The sequence below is a fragment of the Megalobrama amblycephala genome, linkage group LG17 (assembly GCF_018812025.1).
Source record: "Megalobrama amblycephala isolate DHTTF-2021 linkage group LG17, ASM1881202v1, whole genome shotgun sequence".
Lineage (NCBI taxonomy): Eukaryota > Metazoa > Chordata > Actinopteri > Cypriniformes > Xenocyprididae > Megalobrama > Megalobrama amblycephala.
Window position 1 is genome coordinate 13430959 of NC_063060.1, and position 25656 is coordinate 13456614.

Sequence of the window (25656 nt, forward strand, 5' to 3'; positions counted from 1 at the left end):
TCATGTAAATAACGCAGTGACTATCCTCAGTTATTGTAGGTGTAATCAGAGTTATCAATAAAATTCACAGAGCTTAGGGAAAATACTATGGGTGGACTATGGCAGTTGGTTACCAAAGAGGATCACAGTGCCAATTTTCCTGGTTGAAGACTGATGGCAGTCCTCCTGACTGTATGCGCTACTCTTACCTGAAACATTGCTGACTACTAAAAGAAAAAGAAAACACTGCTCAGGTCTAATGCACGTTGAGCAATCATAACAGCACAATTAAATCACAGGATTTTTAGGGGCTGAGCTAACAAACTCTTCTGGGTATGTCTATGGGATGGCCTATTTCAGGGGGTTTAGCCTCCCTCCACTGTGTTCCCAGACTGCACAATGGTGGGAACCATGGGAGGGCAGCTCTGCAGTTGGGTGCTATTTTTAAACACTACATCCACAATCTGTCAAGGCCTGCTCCACAGAGACCTGCCACCAGCAGTCTCTTCAAGCCACGGAATTCAACCCGGGACAACTCTCCAGATGTGATGGAAAACATCTGGACTGAGCTGCAAACAGACAAAAGGGATCTCTCTCTCTCTCTGTTATACGTAGGCTACTTTTGTACTAAAAGTACATAATGTGTCCATAAAACTACATTTCCTTGGGGTTTTAACCTCTGATATTGATGTAATAAGGGTTCTGATGGGTCACATGGTTGAAAATCTATACTCACTATTACTACAACTAAATTGCAAGTTGGAAGTTCAGTCCTAGATAGAAATGAATCAGTGATGTTAGTCAGTTTGGCAAATACATGAGTGTTCTGCATGGTCGTGCACCTTTCATAATTGCTTTGAGAATGCCTTGTAAACAGAATTCCTGAGTTTAAATTGATTGGACTTGCATTAAAGATAAAAAAAAAGATTAGGCAAAATTGTTATTAGAGAAGGGAAAATAAAGGAAATTGGTATATAAGAAAGGAAAGCATTAAAGTTAAATGAGATTTAATTAAATTAAAAATGTAACTTGTAAACATTTTTAATTTCATCTTTCTATACAAATTTACCATAAACAATGTGGTGGACATTTTGTGTTGCTTCAAAATTAAACTGTTTATATTGACAGTACTGAACACAGAGAAATGGGACTAATCAGGGAACAAATGGGAATAATTGCACACAGTTAATTATTTAATATTTTTTTGAGAGCTAACCTTCCAATTAAACTCATTTATTGAAAGGATACAAATTCTCAAACTCTTGCCCAACCCATACTGTATTACAGGGGTATTCAACTAAAATTTAAAGAGGTCCAGTTAGAGAAAATTTCTTAAAGCAAAGGTCCGGAAGATCATAATGTCTAACTAGTTAGTGTGATGTATATTATATACATTATAAGTAGCCTAGTAGTTGTATCAATGTATTAATGTATATAATTAATTCCCGCCTGTCAAATCAAATGAATTCTGTTCAATTCAAAAATTTTTTGACTATATTTATTGTCACGTAAAATAATAAAATAGAACTGAACAAATACGTATGAATGTAGATATAATGTTCTCTCATTAGCTAAATAAAATAGAGCTACATTTCAAAATAAGAGAAAATAAATAAACAAAAAATTGTGCATGTTCAAACTTAAGCATGTTCTGACTTAAGTTGGCCACATATTCACAGATTCGAATTTCCCGGATCAATAATCGGTGAGCCAAATTACACAAATAACACCTCTTTTCAATCGGAGTAACGTAGACAAGCAGTTACAACCTAATTGACCTCAAAACACACTGCATTGCAGGGCTGGGCGATATGACAAAAAAATAAAATCTCGATTTTCTCAGAACGATTGACCGATTCACGATTTCGTTTTTTTTTTTTTTTTTTTTTTTTTTTTTACTGTTTAACTAGTCACCTTAAAAACTTAACTACAATATGATTTAAGTAACATTCTCTTTATTAACAATCTGGTTAAAAAAGTTAAGTTCCAAGTGCACCACACATGAAGTGATCAGCATAGTGTAACGTTAAATGTAAAACAATTTGTTAAATATAAATATGTCTGAAATATGAAAACAAATGTTGTACAAACTTATCTTAAACACATCCTACTCAGAAATAAAATATATTTTTAAAATATAAAATAAGAAAATGAAAAATGTTTCTTAGCCAAAAATAGCAATAGATAACACCAGTAATAGGCTATTATTAACAGCACATGCTTAGTAAAAACAGCAGCAGCTTTCAGCCTGTCACCATCATGCAAACATGAAATATCAAACTGGTTTACAGGTTTTTGCATTTCATTGCACTATTTGTCCTATTGTTTTTATGTTTGGCGGACATGTTTAGGTGTTTGCAGTGTCTCGACCATGAAACGGCATTCTAAAAACAAGTAAAAAAAAAAAAAGCTCAACTCGCGTTTAACTTTGACTTTTTTCCCTCATTTTTATAACGCAATAACGGATTTCTGAATGAACAGCGGCTTAAAGGTGGTACAGAGGATATTTTCGTCGACTGAGTTTTTAAAATGAGCGTTTGAAATGATACACATTTTACGACTAGCTAAAACATTCTGACTATGCTCAACATACAGCGATAGTTTCCTGCTCCTGAAGCAGATTTATATACTTTCACATGGAATTTGAACACCGACTGTAATCGCAGACAGAAAGCAACTGGCTCTGACTGGACGCGTTTGAGCGCGATCAGTCATAAGTATCAATTTACATTCATAATCGGCCTTACAATCGTTAAGCCGCGCACACACTTAGTGGATTCATTATGTCGGACTCACCTCATAATCTGCAGTTGTTACTCCTGTCTCCTGACAAAAACATTGCATGCGGCGCATGTAGTGTGGAAAGTTACTAGAGCGCGCAGCCATGCGTCTCTCACAAGGAACGTCATGGCAGTGATTGACAAGCCAGAGGGCCAATCGTTTACGCGATGATCGCGTAAACGATTGGCTGATGTTTTTAAGGCCCTACCTCGTGCACAGATGATGTATATGAATAATATTCCTTTCAGTGCACCTAATAAATTGTCTTTTATTACTTAGTAAAGACAGTTTCAAGTAATATTGCAAAAATGTATAAAACAAAACATCCTCTTTACCACCTTTAAGAATAGTGATGTGTTCTATGTTCAGAGCGTCACATATGAGAGCGGTTGATCAGGCGCGCCGGCGCCATCATGAGGTCCGATCATTTTCTTCTTCTAATGCGGTTATCATTGCTGTATTGGCTGAATGGTATCACGTGGGATAGCTTAACTCGCATGCAATTGGTCTGTGCGTTTCATCATCCGCTAAACCACTACCGTAAAGACTACAAAAGCTGCGCCGGTAAAAATAGAACCGAAAATAGAAATAGAATAGAAAATAGTTTGGGCTGTAGGTTCGGGTCTGTACGGGACGGCTTCTGGGTCCGGAACCGGACCGCGGTCCGCCTGTTAGTGACCTATGCTGTATTAAATGGTTACTACTCTTAAAACTGCTGTTAGTATGGGCCCCTGATGCATTCAGTTTTTGTAGTTGCTTTCCAATATAGATATTGTACATATAATTAAGCTAAATTGTATGAACAGCTGATAACTCCAGCTGATCATGTCCAATGCGTAGGACTGATATATAAATAAAATATTCTTTTTAAACGCATTCAAAATTCTGACTCATTCATCTTAGTTCACAATACACAATTATCAAACCAACAAACCAACACTGATTATCCAAAATCATTTATTTATTTCTTTAATTAAAAAAAAAAAAAAAAAAGATTACTTGTCATTTATTACACTTACTTGATGAAACACTTTTGTTTTCATTCAGAACAGATTACATTTAGGCACACAATGCATACAACAAATATTTTCCTCTCTTTCAATTCAAACTCCTGACATGAAAGAGGAGGAGAACCCAGAGCTTACTGCATGACAGACAGACACAATGCAGAATCTTAGATCAAATAATTCAGCTTCCACAATTGTCCTGTACTGAAGAGGAATATAACCCCCTCCCCTAAACTTAGTGCATACTAAGTTACTAAACTTAAGCATAGTGGAACTGAAGCAGAAGCAGAGTTAGTTATTTTGGCGGGCCTTGTCTTCAGAAGTTCAGGAGTACAAAAAGTCCACTAAAACTGTGAGAAAATATCACATTAAATATGACTGAAAAAAGTATCATCCACAATCTTGGTGAACGGCATATACAGAGCACACCGTGGGCCTTACATCCAATGAATGCATTGCTGCTTGCACTCAAAAAACAACAACAAAACAAAAACATGTGGGTCAGGCCTTAAGAAAAACACTGCATTTATTATTAGCATATGTGAGCAAGCCAAAATAAAATGATGCAGACCACATTCCAGTGGCAAAAAAGCATATAGATTTTGCCAAGATACAGCTATAGGACAACAAATACCACCTACTATAATTAGCCTCCTTCCATACAAGGTCCACACAAGTTCTACAGCTCATGTACATGCAGCTTTAAGTAAAGGGACTCACTGAAGCGGACTTAGCAAAAATCGTACCAGCCAGGCTTTTAATGTTCTGGTTATTAGTTTCAGCTTTTCTTCTACGAGGCCTTCTGAAATGAGCACTCACAAACTGTCTTAACTACTGGTCTAAGTAATCCCAGATGTGAGAATCAAGTCTTCCTGCTGCATGGAGGCATTTCCACATATACATAAATGTTGTGCCTACTTTTTAGGGGAGATCTTTAGAGCACTGGGGATTCCATTCTAAATGCAGGCTGTGGACGGTCTTTAGGTCCTGTGAATTCTAATGATGAACTGCATGAATATGTATGAACAATGCAGGAATAGTACACTGCATTTCAGTGACATGTTAAAATTGTGGGGAAGTGGTTTTAATGAATTTAATGTATGTAAAAAATAAAGTAAGCATTGATGAACGTAATACATACTAAAAAGCAGGATTTAAATGATATTGTTTGGCATTTATCATAAAACTGAATCATTATTTGGCTTATAAATAAAGTGTCTGCACTATAACGTCTACAAGATAAAGTCTTTCTCCTACAGAGGAACAGCTAAATGGCACAAGAATTTGGATCGCAAAATGCCTTATCATTTGGCAAAAGTCAGATGAGTATTTTTCAAATAAATTACTGTTCTGCACTAGAGAAACAAGATGAGAATAGAACAGAAAACTAAACATCAAGCAACCAGTCTTTCCTGACCACCACCCCAGTGAAAAAGTGCAATCATAAATGTTGTAGCTTTTCAGCCTCTTTCTAAGAGCTCAACAAAACCTTTCAGCATCTCCATTTACATAGTTTCACCTAGAGCATGACAACTAAAATTAGTTGAGCAAAGCAGAGGTGAGATTCACCAAGATAATCTTCTGCCAATGTCGGCCAGAAAGCATCTAGTTGAAATCATAATGGTTTTTATTGTTATTTTAATTTAAGGCTAATTCTTATGAGTCCCAAGAATTAGGAAGAGAGAACAACAGACTTCCACCTAACCGTTAAAGGCAAACAGTAAAATCAGGTGCCAAAAAACTGCTAATTTGACTACAGAGTCAGAAATGACAATGACAGGATCAACATAATTGCACGATCATTATGGGATTGGGGGAGGGTGAAGAATCTCAGAGATGACACCCCTGCAGTGGGCTGAACTGATCACTCCTTATGGTGACGGAACGGACACTTCCAGAAGACGGTTGTTTTTACGCTTGCAGGCAACACCATTGCCGTTCTTTGGTGTACCCTGGATGAATTTTACACACACTTTGTCCTGTTTGAACTGCACTAAGAACCTGAAAGGGAGAGAGAAAAGTTACAAGAATGATGCTAAGGAAATAAGATGCACAGAAATGTTGGACACTTACTCATCTGAAATATCGATATTGATGTGGTTCCTGTCAGCTGAAGCTGCACCGGTGCGATGAAGTTTGGTGATAATCTCAATCAGTCGGTCGCTGCTCAGCAGGAAGTCACCTTTGGCTGCAGACATAGCACCCTATAGAGAAAGCATGGTCAGTAGTGGTCCTGACTCACATGGTGCTCTTATGTGAGATGAGTTGTTTTATGTTGTACCTCTTTGAGCCTAAGGGCGAAAAAGCCATCGCTCTGTGTGCTCACAGAAACACTGCTGAGGTCCAGCAGGGGAACACTGGCCTTCACCTGACCTGTCTTCTGATCGGCCAGAACCAAGCTCTTCTTGGTCAGGAGGAAAATTCTTGGAGCTCCCTAAGAAGTCATTCAGTAGATTTTAAATGTAAAGTTTAGACAGAAAGGATGAAAATGACCTCACTTGATCTTTTAAGGGTTAGAACATTATTTCTGTCAAACAAAATAATGTTGCAATCTGATGACTTTGGAATAAGTTACTTCATTGTGGAATAAAAAGGGGAAAATTTACTCAAATATTGAAGTCAGACAGTTTACATGAAGAAAAAAAAAAAAGAAAAAAATTGTAATAGGCACTTTCTGCAGATGCAAACAGGTAAATGTTTTGTTTGTGTGTGTGTTAAAATAAAATTAACTTTGGCTGCATGTATGTAGTCTTTATATTTAATGGAGAAAACAAACCACAAAACTGTAAAATGAATGTCTATGGCCCGGTTTTACAGACAAGGCTTAGGATTAAGCCAGGACAATGTCTTAGTTCAATTAGGACATTTAAGTACCTTTTATTAACGCACCTTAGAAAACACATTACTGGTGATGTGCATCTTGAGACAAAACAATGGCACTGACATAATTTAATATATGTCAGTGCAAGTTGCTTTCATTTCAGACAGCTCAAACATGCATTTTCGACTGGGACTAGACTTAAGCCTTTTCCATGAAACTGGACAAATGTCAAAGAATGACAAGCGATATTTAAAAATTTTCTAAAAACATCCGCCATACAGTATTCTACTTGTCCTTTTTTCCTTTGTGCAAATATAGAGATGTTTTGCTTTTGGACGATCATTCAAAATTTGTAGAATTATAAGCAGAGTCTGATCCAGTACTTGCATTTTTCAAGATTACTTGCTGGTTTTGTGACAATTAGCCTCTCTTGATACCTAATATTTAAATTACATGTGCCATAACAGCTTTTTATCATGATGATGGAAATTTGGCAAAAAAGTCTCCGTATGCCAGCACAAGGATTTGATTGGCTATTTAGGCTGTCAGTCATTTATCTGTTGTGAGGCTAATTTTTATCGGCACAGGGCTACTTGTACTCACCTTGCCATTGGCACGGTTGATTTTACTGACCACATCTGCAAGAAGAACTTTATCCTCTACCAAGCTGTTTAGTTTCTGGTACTTTGGGTTTTTGGTTATCTCCACATAGTCTCCTTTGAAAGGCTGACCCACACTGTAAAGCAGAGGACATCACATTGCAATAAACTGCGACACTGCAGATACACGTTTTCTGTAGGTAAATTACATAAAGGAACGTAGGTGAACTGCTTTTTTCCTACCTGCTAGGATACAAGGCCTTCTTATCTTTGAAGAGTTCACTGGCTGCAAGCTTCTCCTCATAGGTAGCCTTCTTCTCCTCTGTGAACTGGCTGCGGTATTTCTTACACTAAATAGAAGGACACCATGAGGATAGATGGTTAGATTATTATTCATTTAAAATTGTCATGACAAAGGTCTTATCAGTTCATTTTATATATAGAGAGTTGTCTAAAGACACAGACCCTCCACAGATGGAAAACCCTCCTGAGCTCTTGATGTGTCCCATCCAGGAAACCGTAGGGCCGAGCTGGCCAGCTCTTATCAATCGGTGACATGGAAGGCATCGTCTTCTTCAAGCCAAGGAAGTACTTCTGCATCTGTAGACAAAAACTCACATCAGTCCCGTATGGGAGTATTTTCTTTCTTCTCTGAAAAAATGATGAAATAGAGAACATTTAGGAAACCATTTCCTAGGGGTAGCACTAACTATTTTTATTATTTATTTCTTACACTGCATAGGGTCACATGAAGTCAACTAAATGTTTAATTTAGTTAATTTGAACTCATTCTATACTAGCAGGACTAAGGACTAAGCAGGCGAAGAATTCCTCTTTCTGCTGTTATTAGCTGAATGATAGCTGGATGTAACATCCAAATATATATGGAATAGTGAAAAAATTAAGTGAAAAAAATTAAGCACTTTGCACTTTGGCTTTACAAAGTATAAGCAAACAATGTTCTCCATCAAAAGACTATTGAACTTGCCACAAATAGTAAATACCTAATACTGTACAGCTTGTGGCAAATCATAAGGTAAACATTGGCTTACCAACAAGACAGACTACTTTTCTGGGTGACTAGTAAAAAGTATTAGTTAAATCTTAAGTCACTTACAATTCTCTGAATGGTGAAGTCATAGATCTTCTTGCCAGCATTAGCTCTGAAGAACTTCCTGTATTCCCGACGGACCTGTGAAAAAGTGGGTTCAAATAGTTAATTCTTTGTATTGACCAAGTCTTGTGATGAGAGCAGGGATGGGACAGGACACTATCTGGACAGACAAGAAATTCATGACAAACAGGGTCTTAACACCTAAAGGCAAGCACACTGGAAAGCAAAGATGAGAGAACTGATGCTGTGAAACCATGAGAGATCCACAGTCATACTTCTGTACATAACCATTTCACAGAACTTAAGTTTGATGTCACCCCTAAAACCAGACACAAAACAAAACCAATAATGACAACAAAACACACAGTTAAAACAAACAAAAACAGTGGAGACAAAACACAAGATAGGCCTTTAATAAAAGCAAACAGTATATTAGGAGCAGCATGCAGACAGGACAGGCCACAGACCGAAAGCAACAGACCGAAAACATGGCTGTCCTATGGTTGATCTACTGGGACAAAGTTTTCATGTCTACTCATTTTTGTCATTGATAAATTCATGCCATTCTGCTCTGTCTGTATTACATCTCGCAAGCCTGACTACTGGAACAAAGTCGGGCATAACCTGTAGATCATTTTGCAAGAGAAAACATTTAAATGTCACATTGCCCTGTCCTGCAGAAACTGTGTTTTGGTCTGCTTTGGTCAGAGATTCCCTCCATATATAAATAAATATACACACACATTTTGTAACAAGCTCTAATATTTTATCAGGTAGAAATTGCTATTTGTGAGCAAATATAATCATTAAAAAAAAAAAAAAAAAAAAAAAAAAAAAAAAAAGTAAAAAAAACCCCCAGAAACATGGTTGATTAAATAGTCGGCCATGTACTGTATTAAGGACAGAATTTTATGAAAGCATTTTTGTTAAATTCATTAAAGACCCCCTGTGGTGAAAATCAAGTTTTTAATGTTGTTTATAATGTCTATGTAGTGTCTTTAATATGCTTTAAGACAAACCATGTGCAAAATCATTAATCAATACCATTGCGGAGTATTTTCTCCTTAAAGGTGCCCTAGAATGCTTTTTCACAAGATGCACTGTAATGAATTGCTGTAAAAATTACAGCAATATTTTACAGCCGCTGGCTGTATTTTGATAATACAGCATATTGCTGTAAACTGCAATGCATTCCGGGGGCGTGGCGGTTTAAATCAAATTTACAGAATATTGCTGTAAATTTCAAATATACAGAGGCATTGTGGGATCTTCAACGGTCGAGATTCGTGTAGCAGCAAGAGGATTGACTTACAACTGTGGTAAGTGACTTATTATTTCATTTTCCCCCTCAGTCTTTGGTAACTATATGTATGTATCTACATTCGCGATTCATATTGGTAACGTTAACCCCGGATTGACGCATCCTCCGTCCGCGGGGCGCGAAGCAGACTTGCGCGGGGTTCTTCCTCATCGCGGTCGCGGTAAGATCTCACACATTCCCCGGCGCTATAGGATATAATTCGGCTATGGGCCAAAATTTAATAATTACAAACAGTTGGAATTCACGGGAACTTCGTGTTCATCAGCACACTTGGTTGTGATTATTTTATGGCGGAAATCACATTTGTACAGGCAGACAGTCATCTGTTAACACGGGCCGAAACGAAAAAGCCTCGCAAGTCGCAACGCGATCAGGCCGCTCACGGAGGATGTGTCACGCAAAATGTTGCTGCTTCATGCTGTTAACATAACCAATGTGATGCATTTGTGGACATTTGCTAACTTAAGGTAATGCAAACACTTTAACATCTCTGTTTGATAAGGTTTGCCTTGTACTATAGTTAATTTATTACCATACCAAAACGAAATCTTTTTTAACTTGAAATGAAATGTGCTATTTACAATATGTGTGTTTGTTGACACTTGAACAAACTGATCATCGTGTACCTGCCTTTTAGATATTCATTTTATATCCATTGAGGCCTTTAACACTGTGTTTCTCAACTAGATTAGACATTTATTTTTTAGGTTGAATGTTTTAGATGTCTCTCTGTTTGATGCTGGCAAACAAATTAGTTAAATAAGGTGTTTTGATTAGTGGGACATCTAAAACTTTCTGGGAGGTAGGTCTTCAGGACTGGAGTTGTGATAGCTACTGCTCTACCACTTGGTACAATTTCCAAAACATGATTACATGCCTCAAAAGCTAAAACCAATCTGAAATGTCTGTTTCCTGACCCTTTATGCACTTCGTAGGTATTTATCCGGAGAGAGGAACAAAGACGAAAGGAAAAGTGCCATCTAACAAGCCAGACAGTTCAGAAGAAACGGGTTGCGGTCAACCTACATGTTGCCACTCTTCAGTGCAAAGTGATAGATTTTCAGTGGAATTTCTGAAATGTAAGAAATACACACACACCAAGATCGATTTTTCCTTTTATTATACACTGTTATTATTCTATATCTGTATCTGACTGTATCTATCGTCCCTCTATCTGTCACTGACTGTATCTGTCATCCCTCTATCAGTCTCTGAAAGTATTATTATGTTTAATATATCTAATGTATTGTCCTCTTTGTTCCTTTCAATATTTCTAGCCTCTCTTTGAATCCTGGGATGGAACATCATCTGGAGCATTTTTGATCACAAGTTTGTTGGACTTGTTGTTTGGCCATGTTGGTCTGTTCATAAAGTGATGAAAGTGATCTGGTTTTTAAGAAATGTTTTTATATGACCATGTTGCTCAAGTTATAGTTATAACGCAGTTTGCATATTTCTTTGTGTGAAGGGCCATGATGGCCAATAAGTAATTTAAAAATGTTTTCATGACAATTTTATGTCCATTTAAAAAATAAAATGATTTTCTAAATAAAAAATAAATTCGAAATACACTTTTTATGGCATTTTTCATGTAAATTTGAAAGTTACATATTACATATTTGACCTCAAAATTATTACTATTATTTTTTTGTGAATTAAGTTATACATTACACAACACTTCATGCAGTTCAAATTTGTTTAAAGCTTATGCAGTTAATAGTTTAAATTTATAATTCAGCTGCCAGTCATTAAGTGAGCAATAGGGAAAATATTGTATACTGCATTTTACATATTCTTTAAATGTAGCAAATACACACATTCAAGTAGTTTAATGTGAAAAATACAGCTTTTTAATAAATGTGTGTATTTGCTATTTAAAGAAGTATGTTAAAGGGATAGTTCACCCAAAAATGAAAATGTGATGTTTATCTGCTTAGCCCCAGCGCATCCAAGATGTAGATGTCTTTGTTTCTTCAGTAGAACACAAATGATGATTTTTGATGATGACTCGATTAGTGAGGTCTGATCGCGCTCTGACAACGACAGTGATGTTTAGCACTCATTGAAGTATGTGCGTGAGACATCACTGTCGTTGTCGGAGCGCGATCAGACCTCACGAATCGAGTGCTGAACACAGTTGGACATAGTGGTGTATTAGAGGTAAAAAATGATATAAATACTGTTCGGTTTCTCACACAAACCGATCGTTTCGTGTCTTAAGACATCAATGTGTCGTCACGAGCCGCAGGGTTTCGTTTGGATTTGTCTGTCGTGTTTTATTTACTTTTATAGTCCAAGTTCCCGCTGACTTGCATTGTACCACTGACAGACGGCAGCGTTTGGAGTTAAAAATCATCATTTGTGTTCTACTGAAGAAACAAAGACATCTACATCTTGGATGCGCTGGGGGTAAGCAGATAAACATCACATTTTCATTTTTGGGTGAACTATCCCTTTAAATGCAGTATACAATATATTTTTTGTAAAAATGCAGTATACAAAATATATAAATTACTGTAAATTTTACAGTAAAATACTGGCAGCAGGGTTGCCAGCCAGTTACTGTAATTTTTACAGTAGTGTTTCTGTAATTTAATTTACAGAATTTTACTGTATTCTCATTTACAGTAAAATTCTGTAAATTAAATTACAATAAACTACTGTAAAAATTACAGTAACTGGCTGGCAACCCTGCTGCCAGTATTTTACTGTAAAATTTACAGTAATTTTTTAACAGTGTGTAATATAAGTCTAAGGTGTCCCCTGAATGTGTCTGAAGTTTCAGCTCAAAATACCCCATAGATTTTTTTTATTCATTTTTTTAATTGCCTATTTTGGGGCATCATTAAATATGCGCAAATTCTGTGCGTCCCCTTTAAATTCTTGCGCTCCCCGCCCCCGAGCTTGCGACTCTATAATACATTGCATAAACAAAGTTAAGCATAAACAAAACACAGCTAATATAACCCTCAAAATGGATCTTTACAAAGTGTTCGTCATGCAGCCTATTGGATCATGTAAGTATAGTATTTATTTGGATGTTTACATTTGATTCTGAATGAGTTTGATAGTATGCTCCGTGGCTAAAGCTAACATTACACACTGTTGGAGAGATTTATAAAGAATGAAGATGTGTTTATGAATTATACAGACTGCAAGTGTTTAAAAATGAAAATAACGGTCTTGTCTCAGTGAATACAGTACTATTCAGTAGTTAAGAAACGATGGTAACTTTAACCACATTTAACGGTACATTAGCAACACGTTAACAAAACATTTAGAAAGACAATTTACAAATATCACTAAAAATATCATGTATCATGGATCATGTCAGTTATTATTGCTCCATCTGCCATTTTTCACTATTGTCCTTGCTTGCTTACCTGCATAACGCCTGATGATTCAGCTGTGCACAGATCCAGACGTTAATACTGCCTGCCCTTGTCTAATGCCTTGAACATGGACTGGCATATGCAAATATTGGGGGCGTACATATAAATGATCCCGACTGTTGCGTCACAGTCTGTGTTATGTTGAGATTCACCTGTTCTTCGGAGGTCTTTTAAACAAATGAGATTTACATAAGAAGGAGGAAACAATGGAGTTTGAGACTCATTGTATGTCATTTCCATGTACTGAACTCTTGTTATTCAACTATGTCAAGGTAAATTCAATTTTCAATTCTATGGCACCTTTAAAGTTGCAGTGAACCAAAGACAGTTTCAAAAACACTGTTTGAAATCACTGGTGTTTTTTACATCACAAACTACCTTGTTACCAATCACGTCAATGTGCCGGTGGTTTTTAGCATATCATTAACTATAACCGCTCTGAAGCAGTCTCAAGAGAAGCCAGGTTATCCCGGTATATTTTTCTGTTGATATGAAAAATCATGTACAGTTAGCAATATAGCGGGTGAATTATGTATATGATGCATATTACAATGTTATGAACTATATGCCTTTCTCCATTGACATTCTAAGTTGTTCAAAGCATTTCTAAGGAAGGAGACTGAGACGGGAACATGGTTTGTTTAACATTTGCAGCATTATTAGCTGTTTGATAACGTGGTCAAGAAAAAAGGCTAATCATGTTAATTAACCGTTATGTGTCCGACCTTGTAAAGAGCCATTCATAAAATACATTACCGTTCTGATACATCAACTTGTAGACAACCCTGTATAATTCACTCTTCCACTTCTTCTGAATCAGTTTCTGGTTCAAACATATATGGCTGAATCAAACCAGTATTTCCACTTGCCATTTTGCAGTCTTGCCTGAGTCAGGTATGATCAGGTATTCTGAGCTGGTGTGATTAAGTGGAGGTGGGGCTGATTTGCATATTCATAAATCCACATCTACTAAACGAAGCAAGGGTGTAGAGTTACATTCAAGCTATTTTAAGCTATTTTTTCACATGAAAAAGCATTTAAATATGTAATTTTGGGAAGCAAAGATGAGTTTTAAGGGATAAAATTATTGACTACAGGGGGACTTTAAGTGCCTTTCTGCAAGAAGTTATAGTCTCTGACAGGTAATATAAGTTTAATAGTTGATATCACAGTTGCACAGGTGTTTTGCATAATAGCTGTTACTAAATCATGTATTGTAGCATAACTAGAATGCTGTATTGATAAATCACTATCCAGGACCTGAACTATGCGTTTTGTAAATCCCAGTATTTCAAAAGGACGGCCCATACACATCCGCAGATGTCTGTGGTACAACCTGAACACCCAATGACCTTGGAACAGCCCCTGACAAAAAGACAGACGTATCATCAGGCAGCATCCACAGACTCATGCTAACAGCTATTTTGCCCAGTGCCAGTCTTAGGAGAACAGAAGGGAAAAGCATCTATCCAGAGGAAGCTTTTCTAAAAACATGGATTATGAGAACGGATTTGATTCTGCTTTCTGGAGACACATGCAGTATCCAAAGCCTCGTGGCATGTTTTTTAACACTTCATCCTTGCTTATGACAACACTTATGTATGTCACTGACTTGGATGCTAATGGACCTGTGGAACTGAACTATGGGGTCAGATTATATTGTTAGTACAAAGCAGAGCAGCTGGTTAAGTGACACTTAGAGGCAGGTTATGTGCATGCTTCCCACTTATTTCAACGCCTGGCAAATACCGATGGTTGGAAGATACCTTTAGTCCCAACCAGTAGGCCCAAATGACAGCGATGGCGTGCTTACGCCTGGCTTCCTCCTTCAAGCGTTTGAGCTCTCTACGTGCCTGTGAAACAGGGAGAAGGGCATGAATGCAGAAAGGAGGGAATCAACTGAAAAAAGCGGAGCACAAAGAAGCAGCACCAGGTCCATGTCACACAAAACTGCATCCCATTACCAGCTGGTAAAGACATTCTGTGTTTGCTGTTGGTTAAGACAGATGGACATTGTTGAGGTTTTCCTGTGAAGAGCACATTTCTTTTCATGGGGTTAACTAAACATGAGTGAGAACAAGGGAAAAAGAGCAATAAAAAAATCAAGAGTGCAACTGTTCTTTTAAGGCGCACACCACACAAACACACAATAAAACAAGCCACATCAACCTCAAGAAGGCAAAGGCCTCTTGTATGGAGTGGGAGAACAGCAATGCAGTGCAATTCCAACATGCAAAGAGGAGTTCACATGGGCTTGTGGATGGAATGAGATTACTTTTCTCATCTATATGATCAAATCTACATTCAGCCTTACTCAGTCAATCAGAACATTCCTCTTATAATAAATGAAGATGGTGGCATAGCAGGCAAGTACTTCAATTATTAAGCATTGCAGTTTTGACGTCACAGCACTCGTTCATAGTGCAGATGGGTTCTAAAACTTGCATATTATAGTTAAGTTACATTAAATTGATAATTATTGGTTTAAAGGTTTTGCAATTTATCAAGCCATATAGTAAGCTGTAAAGTAAGTAAAAACTTAAAATAACACCTTGTATTTTTTAGAAAACCATAAATCTATTATATAAATATTATACCTATACCAAAAATCTTGCTACAAAATTTATGGATTCCTGATCTATACCCTATGCCAAAAATTCACGGAATATTACAAGATATGACCAAACACAGAGGGTCCAGACTCACTCTTAGAGATCGGTTAATAAAACGGTGCATTTGGTAAGGACAGAGGTCAGCCAGCTGTGATGCCAGCCTGCTGCGTGGGAATCGGCCTGCTCTGCAGGGTGCCCGTCTGGATGAGCTTTAATCCATCGGCAGTCAAAGAAAAGAAGCTTAAAAGATCGCGTTCGGTTCTGCCCCCAATGCAATACCCGCCAACCACACTCTGTCCGCTCCCATCCTTTGCCATTCCATTCATCTAATTTCATACAATGAGCTACAATAAAGTGATAATAAAGTCCTGAATGTATCAGCATGCATAACATATGGGATGAGCTCAGGGAAGAAGGGTCATGATCCAGTCCAGCTCACATACATACGGAGGTGTGAGATGGGTTAAGTGGATGATGGAATGGCACACAGACATAGTGGTGAATACCTTAGTTCCTTGCCAGCAGGCCCAAATGACAGACACGGCCTGTTTACTGAGAGCTTCATGCTTTAAGTGCCGCAGTTCTCTTCGAGCCTATCCAATGTGTTTTTTTGTTTTTTTGTTTTTTTTTTAAGAAAACGGAGGGAAAAAGGGTGGAAAAATATTAAGAAAAGATGTTGAGACAGAAGAGTATCAAAAAAATCAGTGTTGTAAATCAGTAAAAATTTCATTGTATTTGAACTAAAGTAATGTATTTGGACTTATGACTCTTGCTCATCAGTTCTATTAATGTAACATTGAAATGTCTAAATTGACCCATGGGGACTCAAATTATTCATGATTTGTTACTGTTGTGTTGGACTAATAAAATTCCTCTGTTGAGTGTGTTGAACTTCTTTGAATTACAATTCAGTACATTTCTTTAAACTGTACTTATAATTCATAATTGGGGTGTGGCCAATGCTCAAATTCAAAACTTTTAAATGTTGAATTTTGCTCAACTCTGGCAATCAGCTCTGACTGAAACTGAGGTTGTTGATATAAAGTCTTCAAAAATTATGAAGGTAAGAAAGTGCAGGAGACCAAAGGTCTTAAAACCAAAATCAACTTGGAGATTTCAGTACAGTCTTGAAATCTTCAAATCATGAAAGAAGAAACACATAAGTTCCAAAATGCAAATAAATTAAGGAGTTATAAAACATTTGAATATTGTTAAGGGGTATAAAAAAAGTTGGAAAAAAAGGGTTAGTTTTTAAGAACATAAGATTCATACATGCAACTCAATTCATCATCTTTCAAATTCTGAGAGCAGATGTTTCAACTTGATGTCAGCAAATGAACAATATGTTAGTATTTACCCATTTTTTCCCCATATTTCCCCATTACCAACAAAATGATAAAACAGTTAGTCACACGCAAACAAAAGGTATGTCATTAACAGTGAGGTGAGGCGGGATAGGGCATGACTTCGTTTGGCAGGCTTGTTAAATACCTTAGTTCCAAGCCAAGCTGCCCAAATGACAGACACAGCGTGTTTATTCCGTGCCTCCTCCTTAAGACGCCGCAGTTCCCAGCGAGCCTACGGATGTTAGCCGAGGAGGGCCACGTGGAAGCAGAGACAGGGTGGCAAAGGTTAAAGTCAGAAATATGACAAGGAAAGAGTGATTGAAAAGAGTAAGTTGCATCAAAAGCAGAAGTGAAATTAGGACTAGAGAGAAAAAAAAGAAGAAAAAAACAAAGGCAAAAGCAGTGAAGAAGCTCCAGTGTTGAAAATCTAACCCCACAATTTACCATTTCACTTCCTAACTTCCTTACTAATTCATAGAGAAACTGTGTTCAGTACCTGAGTTCCATGCCAGTAGGCTGAAATAGTCGTGACGGCCTCTTCGCATCGCTTCTTGTGTTTCAGTTCACGCAGAAGCTTCCGGGCCTGTGAAAAGGGCCACCGTTACATAGTGGGGAAAGATCTTTTGGCTACATTCACACTGTCAGTTTTTGGGATTGACAACCGCATTTATTTAAAGGTGTGAATCTTGAAATTACACATTCAAATAGCAACTTACAGTAGTGTCTCGAATACTGTCTGTATAAAAGTGCAACAGGAATCAAGCCCGTATTCTCTTACCAATGACCATAGCAACACCCATGTAATATCAAAGATGGCGACATCCACAAAACTCTTATCACTTTTGATACAACGAGTCCCATCGAGCCGCGAGTTCATATGTCAGATCTTCATTACCTGGCAGAAGCTTTTATATTTGAGTGGAGAGAGTGGAGCATTTGAGTCATGCGTAGAACACAAAACTGATGGGAGCAGCACCAGAAAACTGCATCTAAAACTTTTAGATGATACACAGCTCATATCTCCATCACTAAGCTACTGAAAGCGAAACAGACTAAAACCCACAACACATGGTAGACATGCATGTGTGCAGTTCAGAGAATCTCTCTTGCACTGTATGACGTGACAAGTAGTTGTCCAGTCTGGTTCCATTCACACAGCGCGGGTTTTCCTAGAATGCGGTTGTGAATCCTGAAAATTTACAGGTGTAAGCTTGGAATGTGGTTGTCACTCCCCTAAATAAGTGAACTATGTGTCAACATAACAGTATTAAGGACTCAAATACAAGACTGACAATCGTATTCTGCTATTATGTGAATGTGGCCTTTGTTTGCTAAAGGAATGGACATGCAGTATACCGGAAACCTACCTTCCATCCACGGATGAATGACTGAACCACTAAAGCAGAGCACCTGATCTTCTGGTACTTCTTTTGTTGCTACAATCAAAAAACAAGCAACAACAATCATGAGATAAAAAATAAAAATAAAAATCTGCCTCTTATCCCAGTGAAACAATGAATCATACTGAAAAACAATCAATGTTTTCTATGGAAGGTGTAGTAAATGGAGCACACCGCAAATCTTCGGTACCAAGCAGACACCACCACCTGGCTCTTCTTCAACAGGAGAAAGTGAGTGCGGCACTTCCAGCCACGGTAGATCTTTTGGATGAGTGCTGCCAAGTCCTCTAGGCACTGCCTTCTTTTCTCTTCCAAGAAGAATAGCTGAAGAAAAATTACATCAGTAACAAAAATAAAGAATATATTAGAGGCTTTTTAGGCAGGCAGGAAAAATCTGATATTTTTGGCAAATGTGACTCAAATGCTTAGTTGTTAATCTGGAAAACAAAACAATACACAAAAACACAACAAAAACAATATAATAAAATCAGATTTTTGCAAACCTGAAAACAACCACATCAATATTTTGTAAAAGCAAATAAAACCAGTTTTTTCTTCATCATTAGGGGTGCAACATGACTGTAACATCAAAGACAAAGTGCAGTAGTGTCAACTGTGCCTTAATTTGTTCACACTAAAATGTGGCTTATGTATTTAGCAGTGAATGACAGAGGGATCCTGAATGAGCAGTTTCAAACACAACATATGCATGAATGTGTAAAACTTCCTTCATTGCTGACACAACGCAGCACTGCCCTGAGATGTCATGATGGACATGTGCCAAGGCAGAAGAAAAAACAAATGTTTATAATGTTCTCTTTCCATACTGTCAGCTGCTGGAATTGCACTGATGGCTGGATGGCATTACTATAGCAACTGATGTAGATATATACTGTCTGAATAAACGGATCAAATTTCATCACTTGCAAAATGATAGCACAGACAGTCAGTCTCATATCTAAACAAGATTGGATTTGAAAAACAAATCAGATCTGTGTACAATGCAAGCAAAATTAACATGTACATGATCAAATTCCCAAGGATAAGGCCGTGAAAGCTGATAGAGAATATTTGTTAGACCACATGATGATCGCCAAGGCCAGCAAAATAAATTCCAGCCATAGTGGGACCAGCATCCTCTGGTATCACATAGTTATTGATAGAGTCAGCCAAACCTTTCCCACCTTTTATGCAAGTGAGTACATTTTTTTTTTTAAAAGACTTTGAATTGCATTGGCATGATTCAAATCATACTTATATGACTTATCAATTAATTTGTTGCAGTAAATGAAGAGGTATCAGATCAATCACAAGTTCAGTTTTGAGTACCGCAAGGCTCAGTACTAGGACTGTTGCTTTTCATACTGTACAAGCTACCCTTGGGAGATATCATTAGGAAGCATGGCATTAGTTTTCACTGTTACGCTAATGATACTCGGCTCTATATTTCTTCGCGGACTGACGAAACATACCAATTTACAAAGTTTACGGAATGCATGGTTGACAAAAAATTGGATGCAATTAGTAGTCATTTCCTACTACTAAATTCTGAAAAAAAAAATAGAAGTTTTAATTATTGGACCAAAAACCTCCACATGTAATAACCTAGAATACTGCCTAACACTTGATGGCTGCTCTGAAAGCCTCTGCTTTTGAAAGCCACATTTCTAGTATTTGAGATAACTGCATTTCTTCCCATCTTAAAAATCTGACTCTAAAAAAAAATATGCTCTTATGCAGAAAATTTACTTCATGTCCTCAAGGCTAGGTTATTGTAATGCTTTACAAGGTGGTTTCCCTGCACACTTAATAAACAAACTCCAGCTGGTCCAAAATGCTAGAGTTCTTACTAGAAGCAGGAAGTATGACCATACTAGCCCAGTTCTGTCAACACTGCATTGGCTCCATATTCCAATCTTGCTAATTACTTACAAAAGTGGTTTAGTTCCTTATAGTCCTTCACGTCTATTGCAGTCTCAAAATTCTGGGTAGCTGATAATACCTAGAATATCAAAAATGACTGCACTCTTGTCAGTTTAAATCCAGATTAAAAATGCATCTCTTTAACCTAGCATACACACTATCACATTTATATAAATTCAAGTCCGTTAAAGAATTGTTAGGCTGCATAAAGTAGATCAAACGGAACTGGGAACACTTCCCACAACATCCGATGTACTTGTTACATTGTAAGCAGAATGGAATTTATGCTAACCCTTTCTATCTGTTGTTAGAAATTTGATTTCAACTGAATAATAACTGTTCACCATTTTGTTTTTATAGCAAATTTACAGCCGAACTGAACCATGTTTGCGTCATTGAATCATTATTTTCCTGTTTATCACTGTAAAGCTGTTTTGAAACAATCTGTATTGTATAAAGCACTATATAAAATAAAGGTGACCTGATTTGACAAAGCTGCTGAATTTTCTTGAAACAGGAACTGGCAATGTCAGAGGCCAACAGCAACAGTGAAGAACACAAAACAAAACTAGACTTTCAATTCAAGCAGCTTTCTGTTGGTCAACACATTAAATTCACGAGACCAACTTGAACAGGAGTGAAATCTGAATGGGGAACTTTTCACCCTCATGTGGAACTCCTGATCGTGCAAATTACTATTGAAATGACTGGATTTGGAAATGCATGCGAGTCTGAATTTGCAGATCGCTTGTCCGAGTACAGACCCGTTTTGTTAGAAAAGAGGTGAATGGTGACTAGACTACACTATGGCTGGGTAAAGATCAAACATGATCTCCAACTCCGCTGGCTTTGAATGAACATCTGGAGATGGGAGATTATGTAAGAGGAATGGACAAGGAGAAGATAAATGCTCTGCACTGCTATATCAGTGACTGACACCTAGGCTTCAGTGCAGGGGTTTCATGGGCTCCTCTGGAATTTCTCAGCTGGAGTCTCGTTTCCCATGCAAACTGACAAACAGTGGAGGGGGGATAAGTGAAACCATGTGTGTGACTGCCTGTTTGCGTTTCTTTCATGAGGGAGATTGCTACTAATTATACGAGAGAAGCCTGAAGGTACATGACTTCCTGTTTGAAAAGCTTTATAAAACCCTTGAGAGATCATACGTAACACTTGCATTGGCCTTTTGATTTTTCATATCAATAGTACAAATCCAAGCCTTTCGCCATGTTGGAAGTGGAACTGAGCCAAATAATATATTCTCCTGGCTAATGTTACATTTTTCTCACATGGAGAGTGCCGCCATCTGTGTAACTGCATCAAATCATACTCAATGAACTCAATGGGCAGTAACTTACCGTTCTGGGGTTCCTGATGAAGATCTTCGAACGACCATAGGCAAACTCCTCTGCAGGAACCTGCAGATCTGTCAGGAGAACCTCGACACCCTCCCTGATAATAAACAGGCCACCAGCTGTCAGTCAACCAGTCTATTCACAAAAAGCATATATGGTGGGTCCAAATTTCCGAAACTAAATTACTCATAAATTATAACAATTTGAGTAAAATTTTTTCCCAAATTTCTAGTATTTGGTATGAGAAACACTTGAGCTGACATTGGCTCAAAGAGTTTTTATTTACTTTATACTTTTGGAAGATGCTTTTATATGAAGCAACTTTGAATGTTTTGAAACTTTTATATGAAGCTCATTCTTCGCGAACTGAACCCACTACCTTGACATTGCTAGCGACACGCTCTACTAGATACACATGATCAATATCACAAATAGTGTAGAATCTGTATTTCATCTTTTACATCATGACCTTGGTTTACATTTTACAAAGACTTTACTGACATCTATGTCCAGGTTTAAAAAGAAAAGAAAAAGGGGGACCCCACTGTATATTCAGGCACATCACTGAACAGATTCTGTTAAACAAAAAATCCAGTGAATAACGAAGCAAGGAGACAATAAAACAAAGTAAAGGTGCACAGTATGATTTAGCACATAAAAATGCACCATGTCAGAGATAACGGTGTCTGAGTGATTTGAATGAAAACTAAAACAAAGTCTAGTCACTGTCGGCATAGAGACGATGATAACATTCCAATGAAAGATAACATGATAAGATTTGCAAGCTCAAATCTCCATGAACACTAGATTCTCCTATCAGACAATTCAGTGAAATGACTGTGTCCAGAAGTGACAGTTATAAGGGCCAATTCTGTCCTGGCATGTTTACCATCAGATACAAGTACATTTGAAAGAGGTCTGCTTTTCTGTAGCCAGGTGATGTTAAACTTATAAAGCATGAAGGGAGTTTTAAGACAAGAAACAGCATGTTTAAATATCTACAAATGAGTATAAAAAAGGTCATATGCAAGTGGAAGTACAGCCCTTGAAAGACCTGCTTAATCTCAAATGTGATGACAATATAATGACATCAGTTGAACAACATGTTTAGCAAAAAAAACAAGCCTGCAGAAGAGTTCTTAAAAAACAAAACAAATCCACAAGACTTGTATAGGATTCTTGAGTGGTGGTCTAACCTGGCTGGGCCCCTCCAGTGGGGCCAGGTCTGCTTGCAGAGCATCTTGTAGCGCTCAAGGCAGGACTCATAGACCTGGCGGAAAGCATAACCAGCCCTTCTTACGCGTACATTCTCCATCAGACCCAAGTAGCGCACCTGGTGACACACCAGTGAGTCTGTGAAAATGTGGGCTGCTTTCTTGTCATTGGGTTTGATGCACCTGAAGAACACAGACATGAAAAAAATATTCTCCAGTTATTGGGAGAATTTTCAGAAACCTGTCAAGAGAACATGTCCAGATTAATTCTCACCCTTAATTTTATTTCAGGAGGGAAAAAAAACCCTGCTATTTTTAGCAGGGTTATTATAGTTAACTAAAAATAAAAACAAATAAATGTTACTAGAAAAAAACAAACAAACAAACAAACAAAAAAACTAAAATAATCTAAAAAAATATATATTTTAAATGCGCTATTTGCAAAAAAAAGACATTGATAACTGTACTACTAAATAACTACAACTAAAACTGAAATAAATAAATACAAACCATATAGATACATTAAAAAAATAAAATAAAAATTACTGTAACTATAATTATAGTATATCATTCATAATAATATAAAACTGTTTTTTAGGATCAGTAAGATTTTTTCCATTGTGTCATTTTTAAAAATAAATAAGAACATATCCACCTAAATTCTCATTAAATACATTATAATAAACCATGGTAATATTTGTCGTACCACCTATAATTAATGCTGTTTAACAACAGTAATCCTAAAATATGCTTTGCTTTCTTTACACAAAATTTATTCTTGATGTTGGGATGAGATTCACTATTTGAGGTTCTGATGTGTTTAATGTGAGTGCTAGGCAAGCAATTTTTCAAAAGTGAATACATTAAATGTTTCTAAATAAACTAGACATTTTTTTTTTTTTTATTATTTGCTTTAAGCTTACTCACATTGTTGTTTAATTAAAATGAAAATCAATAAAAAACAATACAATTTAATGTTCCATTATGGTTATGTCATAATAAAGTCAGTGTCAGAGAATCACAACGTTACCTGATATAGTTGGGGTTCTTGGTCAGCAGGTTCTTCATGAGTGTTCCCACTGAGGCTCTGAACTGGAATCCAGCTGTGGGGGGCCGCTTAAGGTTCACTTTAGCTGGGTTTCCCTCAGGAAAGAGAAGCTTTATCAGGCTGTGATTGGCTTTGTACATGGCCTGGGATAAATCTCTGTAGAGGAGGTCATTGTTTTTATCCACAAATCCCTCCACCCGATACAGCACCTGTGCATACAGAATACTACAATAAATAACTCTTCTTTACAAACTTATTTTTTGTCCAAGTAATCTCTCAGATTTGTGAATGCTGGATACCTCTGGCTTCTCCAAAAATTAGTATTAGACTTCCTCACTTTGAACAGCTATAACTTCTTATCTCTTTGTATGTATTGTAACTTTGTATGTATTAAGGTCATGTATCCTATTTCACTGTGGCCAATTTTGGGATGGATGGGATGTATGATTGCTTTTGTAGAACTTTATATTAAAATTTAAAACCATCAATGCAACTCCATAGAGTGATGCATGTGGATTATACTGAACAGCTGTTACTTTAAGAACACTATTTAAACTGCAATAAGTGAAGTCTATCTACATTGTCAAATCAGATCTTCCTCACAATTAAGCAAAAGAATGCTATGAAAAGTTCAAAGTTCACTATTCACACCATAAATCATAGGTGGGTCACACAGCATGTGGCAATCATGTCTTAGTTTCATAAATTTACTGTACAACATTTTATGTAAAAAGAGTATTGTGAGCATGTGATGCACAGTTTCCATGGCCTTGTATGTAAAGCTCAAAATAAAATAAAAAATAAATGTAAAAAAAGAGAGTGAGAGCTCGAATAAGTTTGAAAAATAGGGAAGCTGTTTATGGTCTCACCTTTCCAGCATAGTGCTGGATGCGGAAGCAGTTGTGTGGCAGGCTGTGGTCTGTGAGGAATTTGGAGTTTTTGCTCAGTCTGCTCTCAAAATGCTGATGTTCAGCACACACGGTGTTCAGCTTGTCCAGGAAAGTCTCATCTGTCACTGTGCCTGGCCTCAAACACTCCTCATCCAACATGGCCAAAATCCCATTCTTGTTCTGACAACAAATTATGGTTATCAGATTAAACACATCATTGCGTTTTAAACACGTCTGTAAGCTTTGAGAGCAACTTTATGATAGCCTCCTTCTTAAAACTGACAAAATGAACCGTTTATATAATGTAGTTATTTACCTATTGCGGCTAACATTGGACATTGGAAGTCTCATGCATTAGCTTCTGTGTTGCAAAATAAGGTGTATGCAGTTTTTGCAAGTATTTTTCATGAGGTCTACATTGAAGAGATACTTAGGATCACAGTAACAAAGACACACAGTAACAAATTGTCTCAGATTGTGGTCTGCAATATTTGTAAAACTACTGTCAGAAACAGACTTACATTCTCGATGAGGTCACATATGATGGCGTTGTTGAAATACTCAATGTTGGTCCACTCAATACCCTGCAGACAAAAATAGTCATCAGTTTTTACTTTCTAAAGAGAAATATTCCTAGAATACCAACTTAAGCTTAATCCTGTAGTCAACAGACAAACCTGATTAGTTTAGGAAAGATACAGACAAGATTTACTTGAACAGGTCAACAACATATATCCAATAACAGTAAGGAGTAGTCCTGTCACAATTATTACTTAACTGTCTAAATGCAATGATTTGATCTAATAGCAAATAATTAATGTCTAATTGAAGATAACAGCATGATTAGGTTAAGT

At 37.1% G+C, this 25656-nt stretch overlaps 1 protein-coding gene and 1 long non-coding RNA gene across 8 annotated transcripts in view; one reads left to right on the forward strand and one right to left on the reverse strand.

Annotated features, from left to right (window-relative positions):
* Positions 1-4275: 4275 nt before the first annotated feature.
* Positions 4276-25656, reverse strand: part of myo1b (myosin IB) — an 89858-nt gene continuing 68477 nt past the window's right edge. For 2 of the 7 annotated variants that reach the window (XM_048164774.1, XM_048164773.1), the window contains 17 exons: positions 25324-25386; positions 24782-24982; positions 23895-24121; positions 22847-23047; positions 21654-21747; positions 18547-18696; positions 18340-18408; positions 17469-17555; positions 17118-17204; positions 14781-14867; positions 8305-8379; positions 7653-7787; positions 7431-7537; positions 7192-7324; positions 6049-6201; positions 5841-5971; positions 4276-5768 (listed from right to left, as the gene is read on the reverse strand). In XM_048164774.1, coding sequence (XP_048020731.1) covers positions 5639-5768; positions 5841-5971; positions 6049-6201; positions 7192-7324; positions 7431-7537; positions 7653-7787; positions 8305-8379; positions 14781-14867; positions 17118-17204; positions 17469-17555; positions 18340-18408; positions 18547-18696; positions 21654-21747; positions 22847-23047; positions 23895-24121; positions 24782-24982; positions 25324-25386 — 2130 coding nt within the window. In that variant the 3' untranslated portion in view covers positions 4276-5638. The remainder of the gene's footprint in view (positions 5769-5840; positions 5972-6048; positions 6202-7191; positions 7325-7430; positions 7538-7652; positions 7788-8304; positions 8380-14780; positions 14868-17117; positions 17205-17468; positions 17556-18339; positions 18409-18546; positions 18697-21653; positions 21748-22846; positions 23048-23894; positions 24122-24781; positions 24983-25323; positions 25387-25656) is intronic. The other 5 variants (XM_048164775.1, XM_048164777.1, XM_048164778.1 and 2 more) reach the window with 3 other exon arrangements.
* LOC125251690 lies at positions 9408-11236 on the forward strand. The gene is made up of 3 exons (XR_007181065.1): positions 9408-9620; positions 10558-10701; positions 10900-11236. It is a non-coding gene; the product is annotated as an uncharacterized LOC125251690 (long non-coding RNA).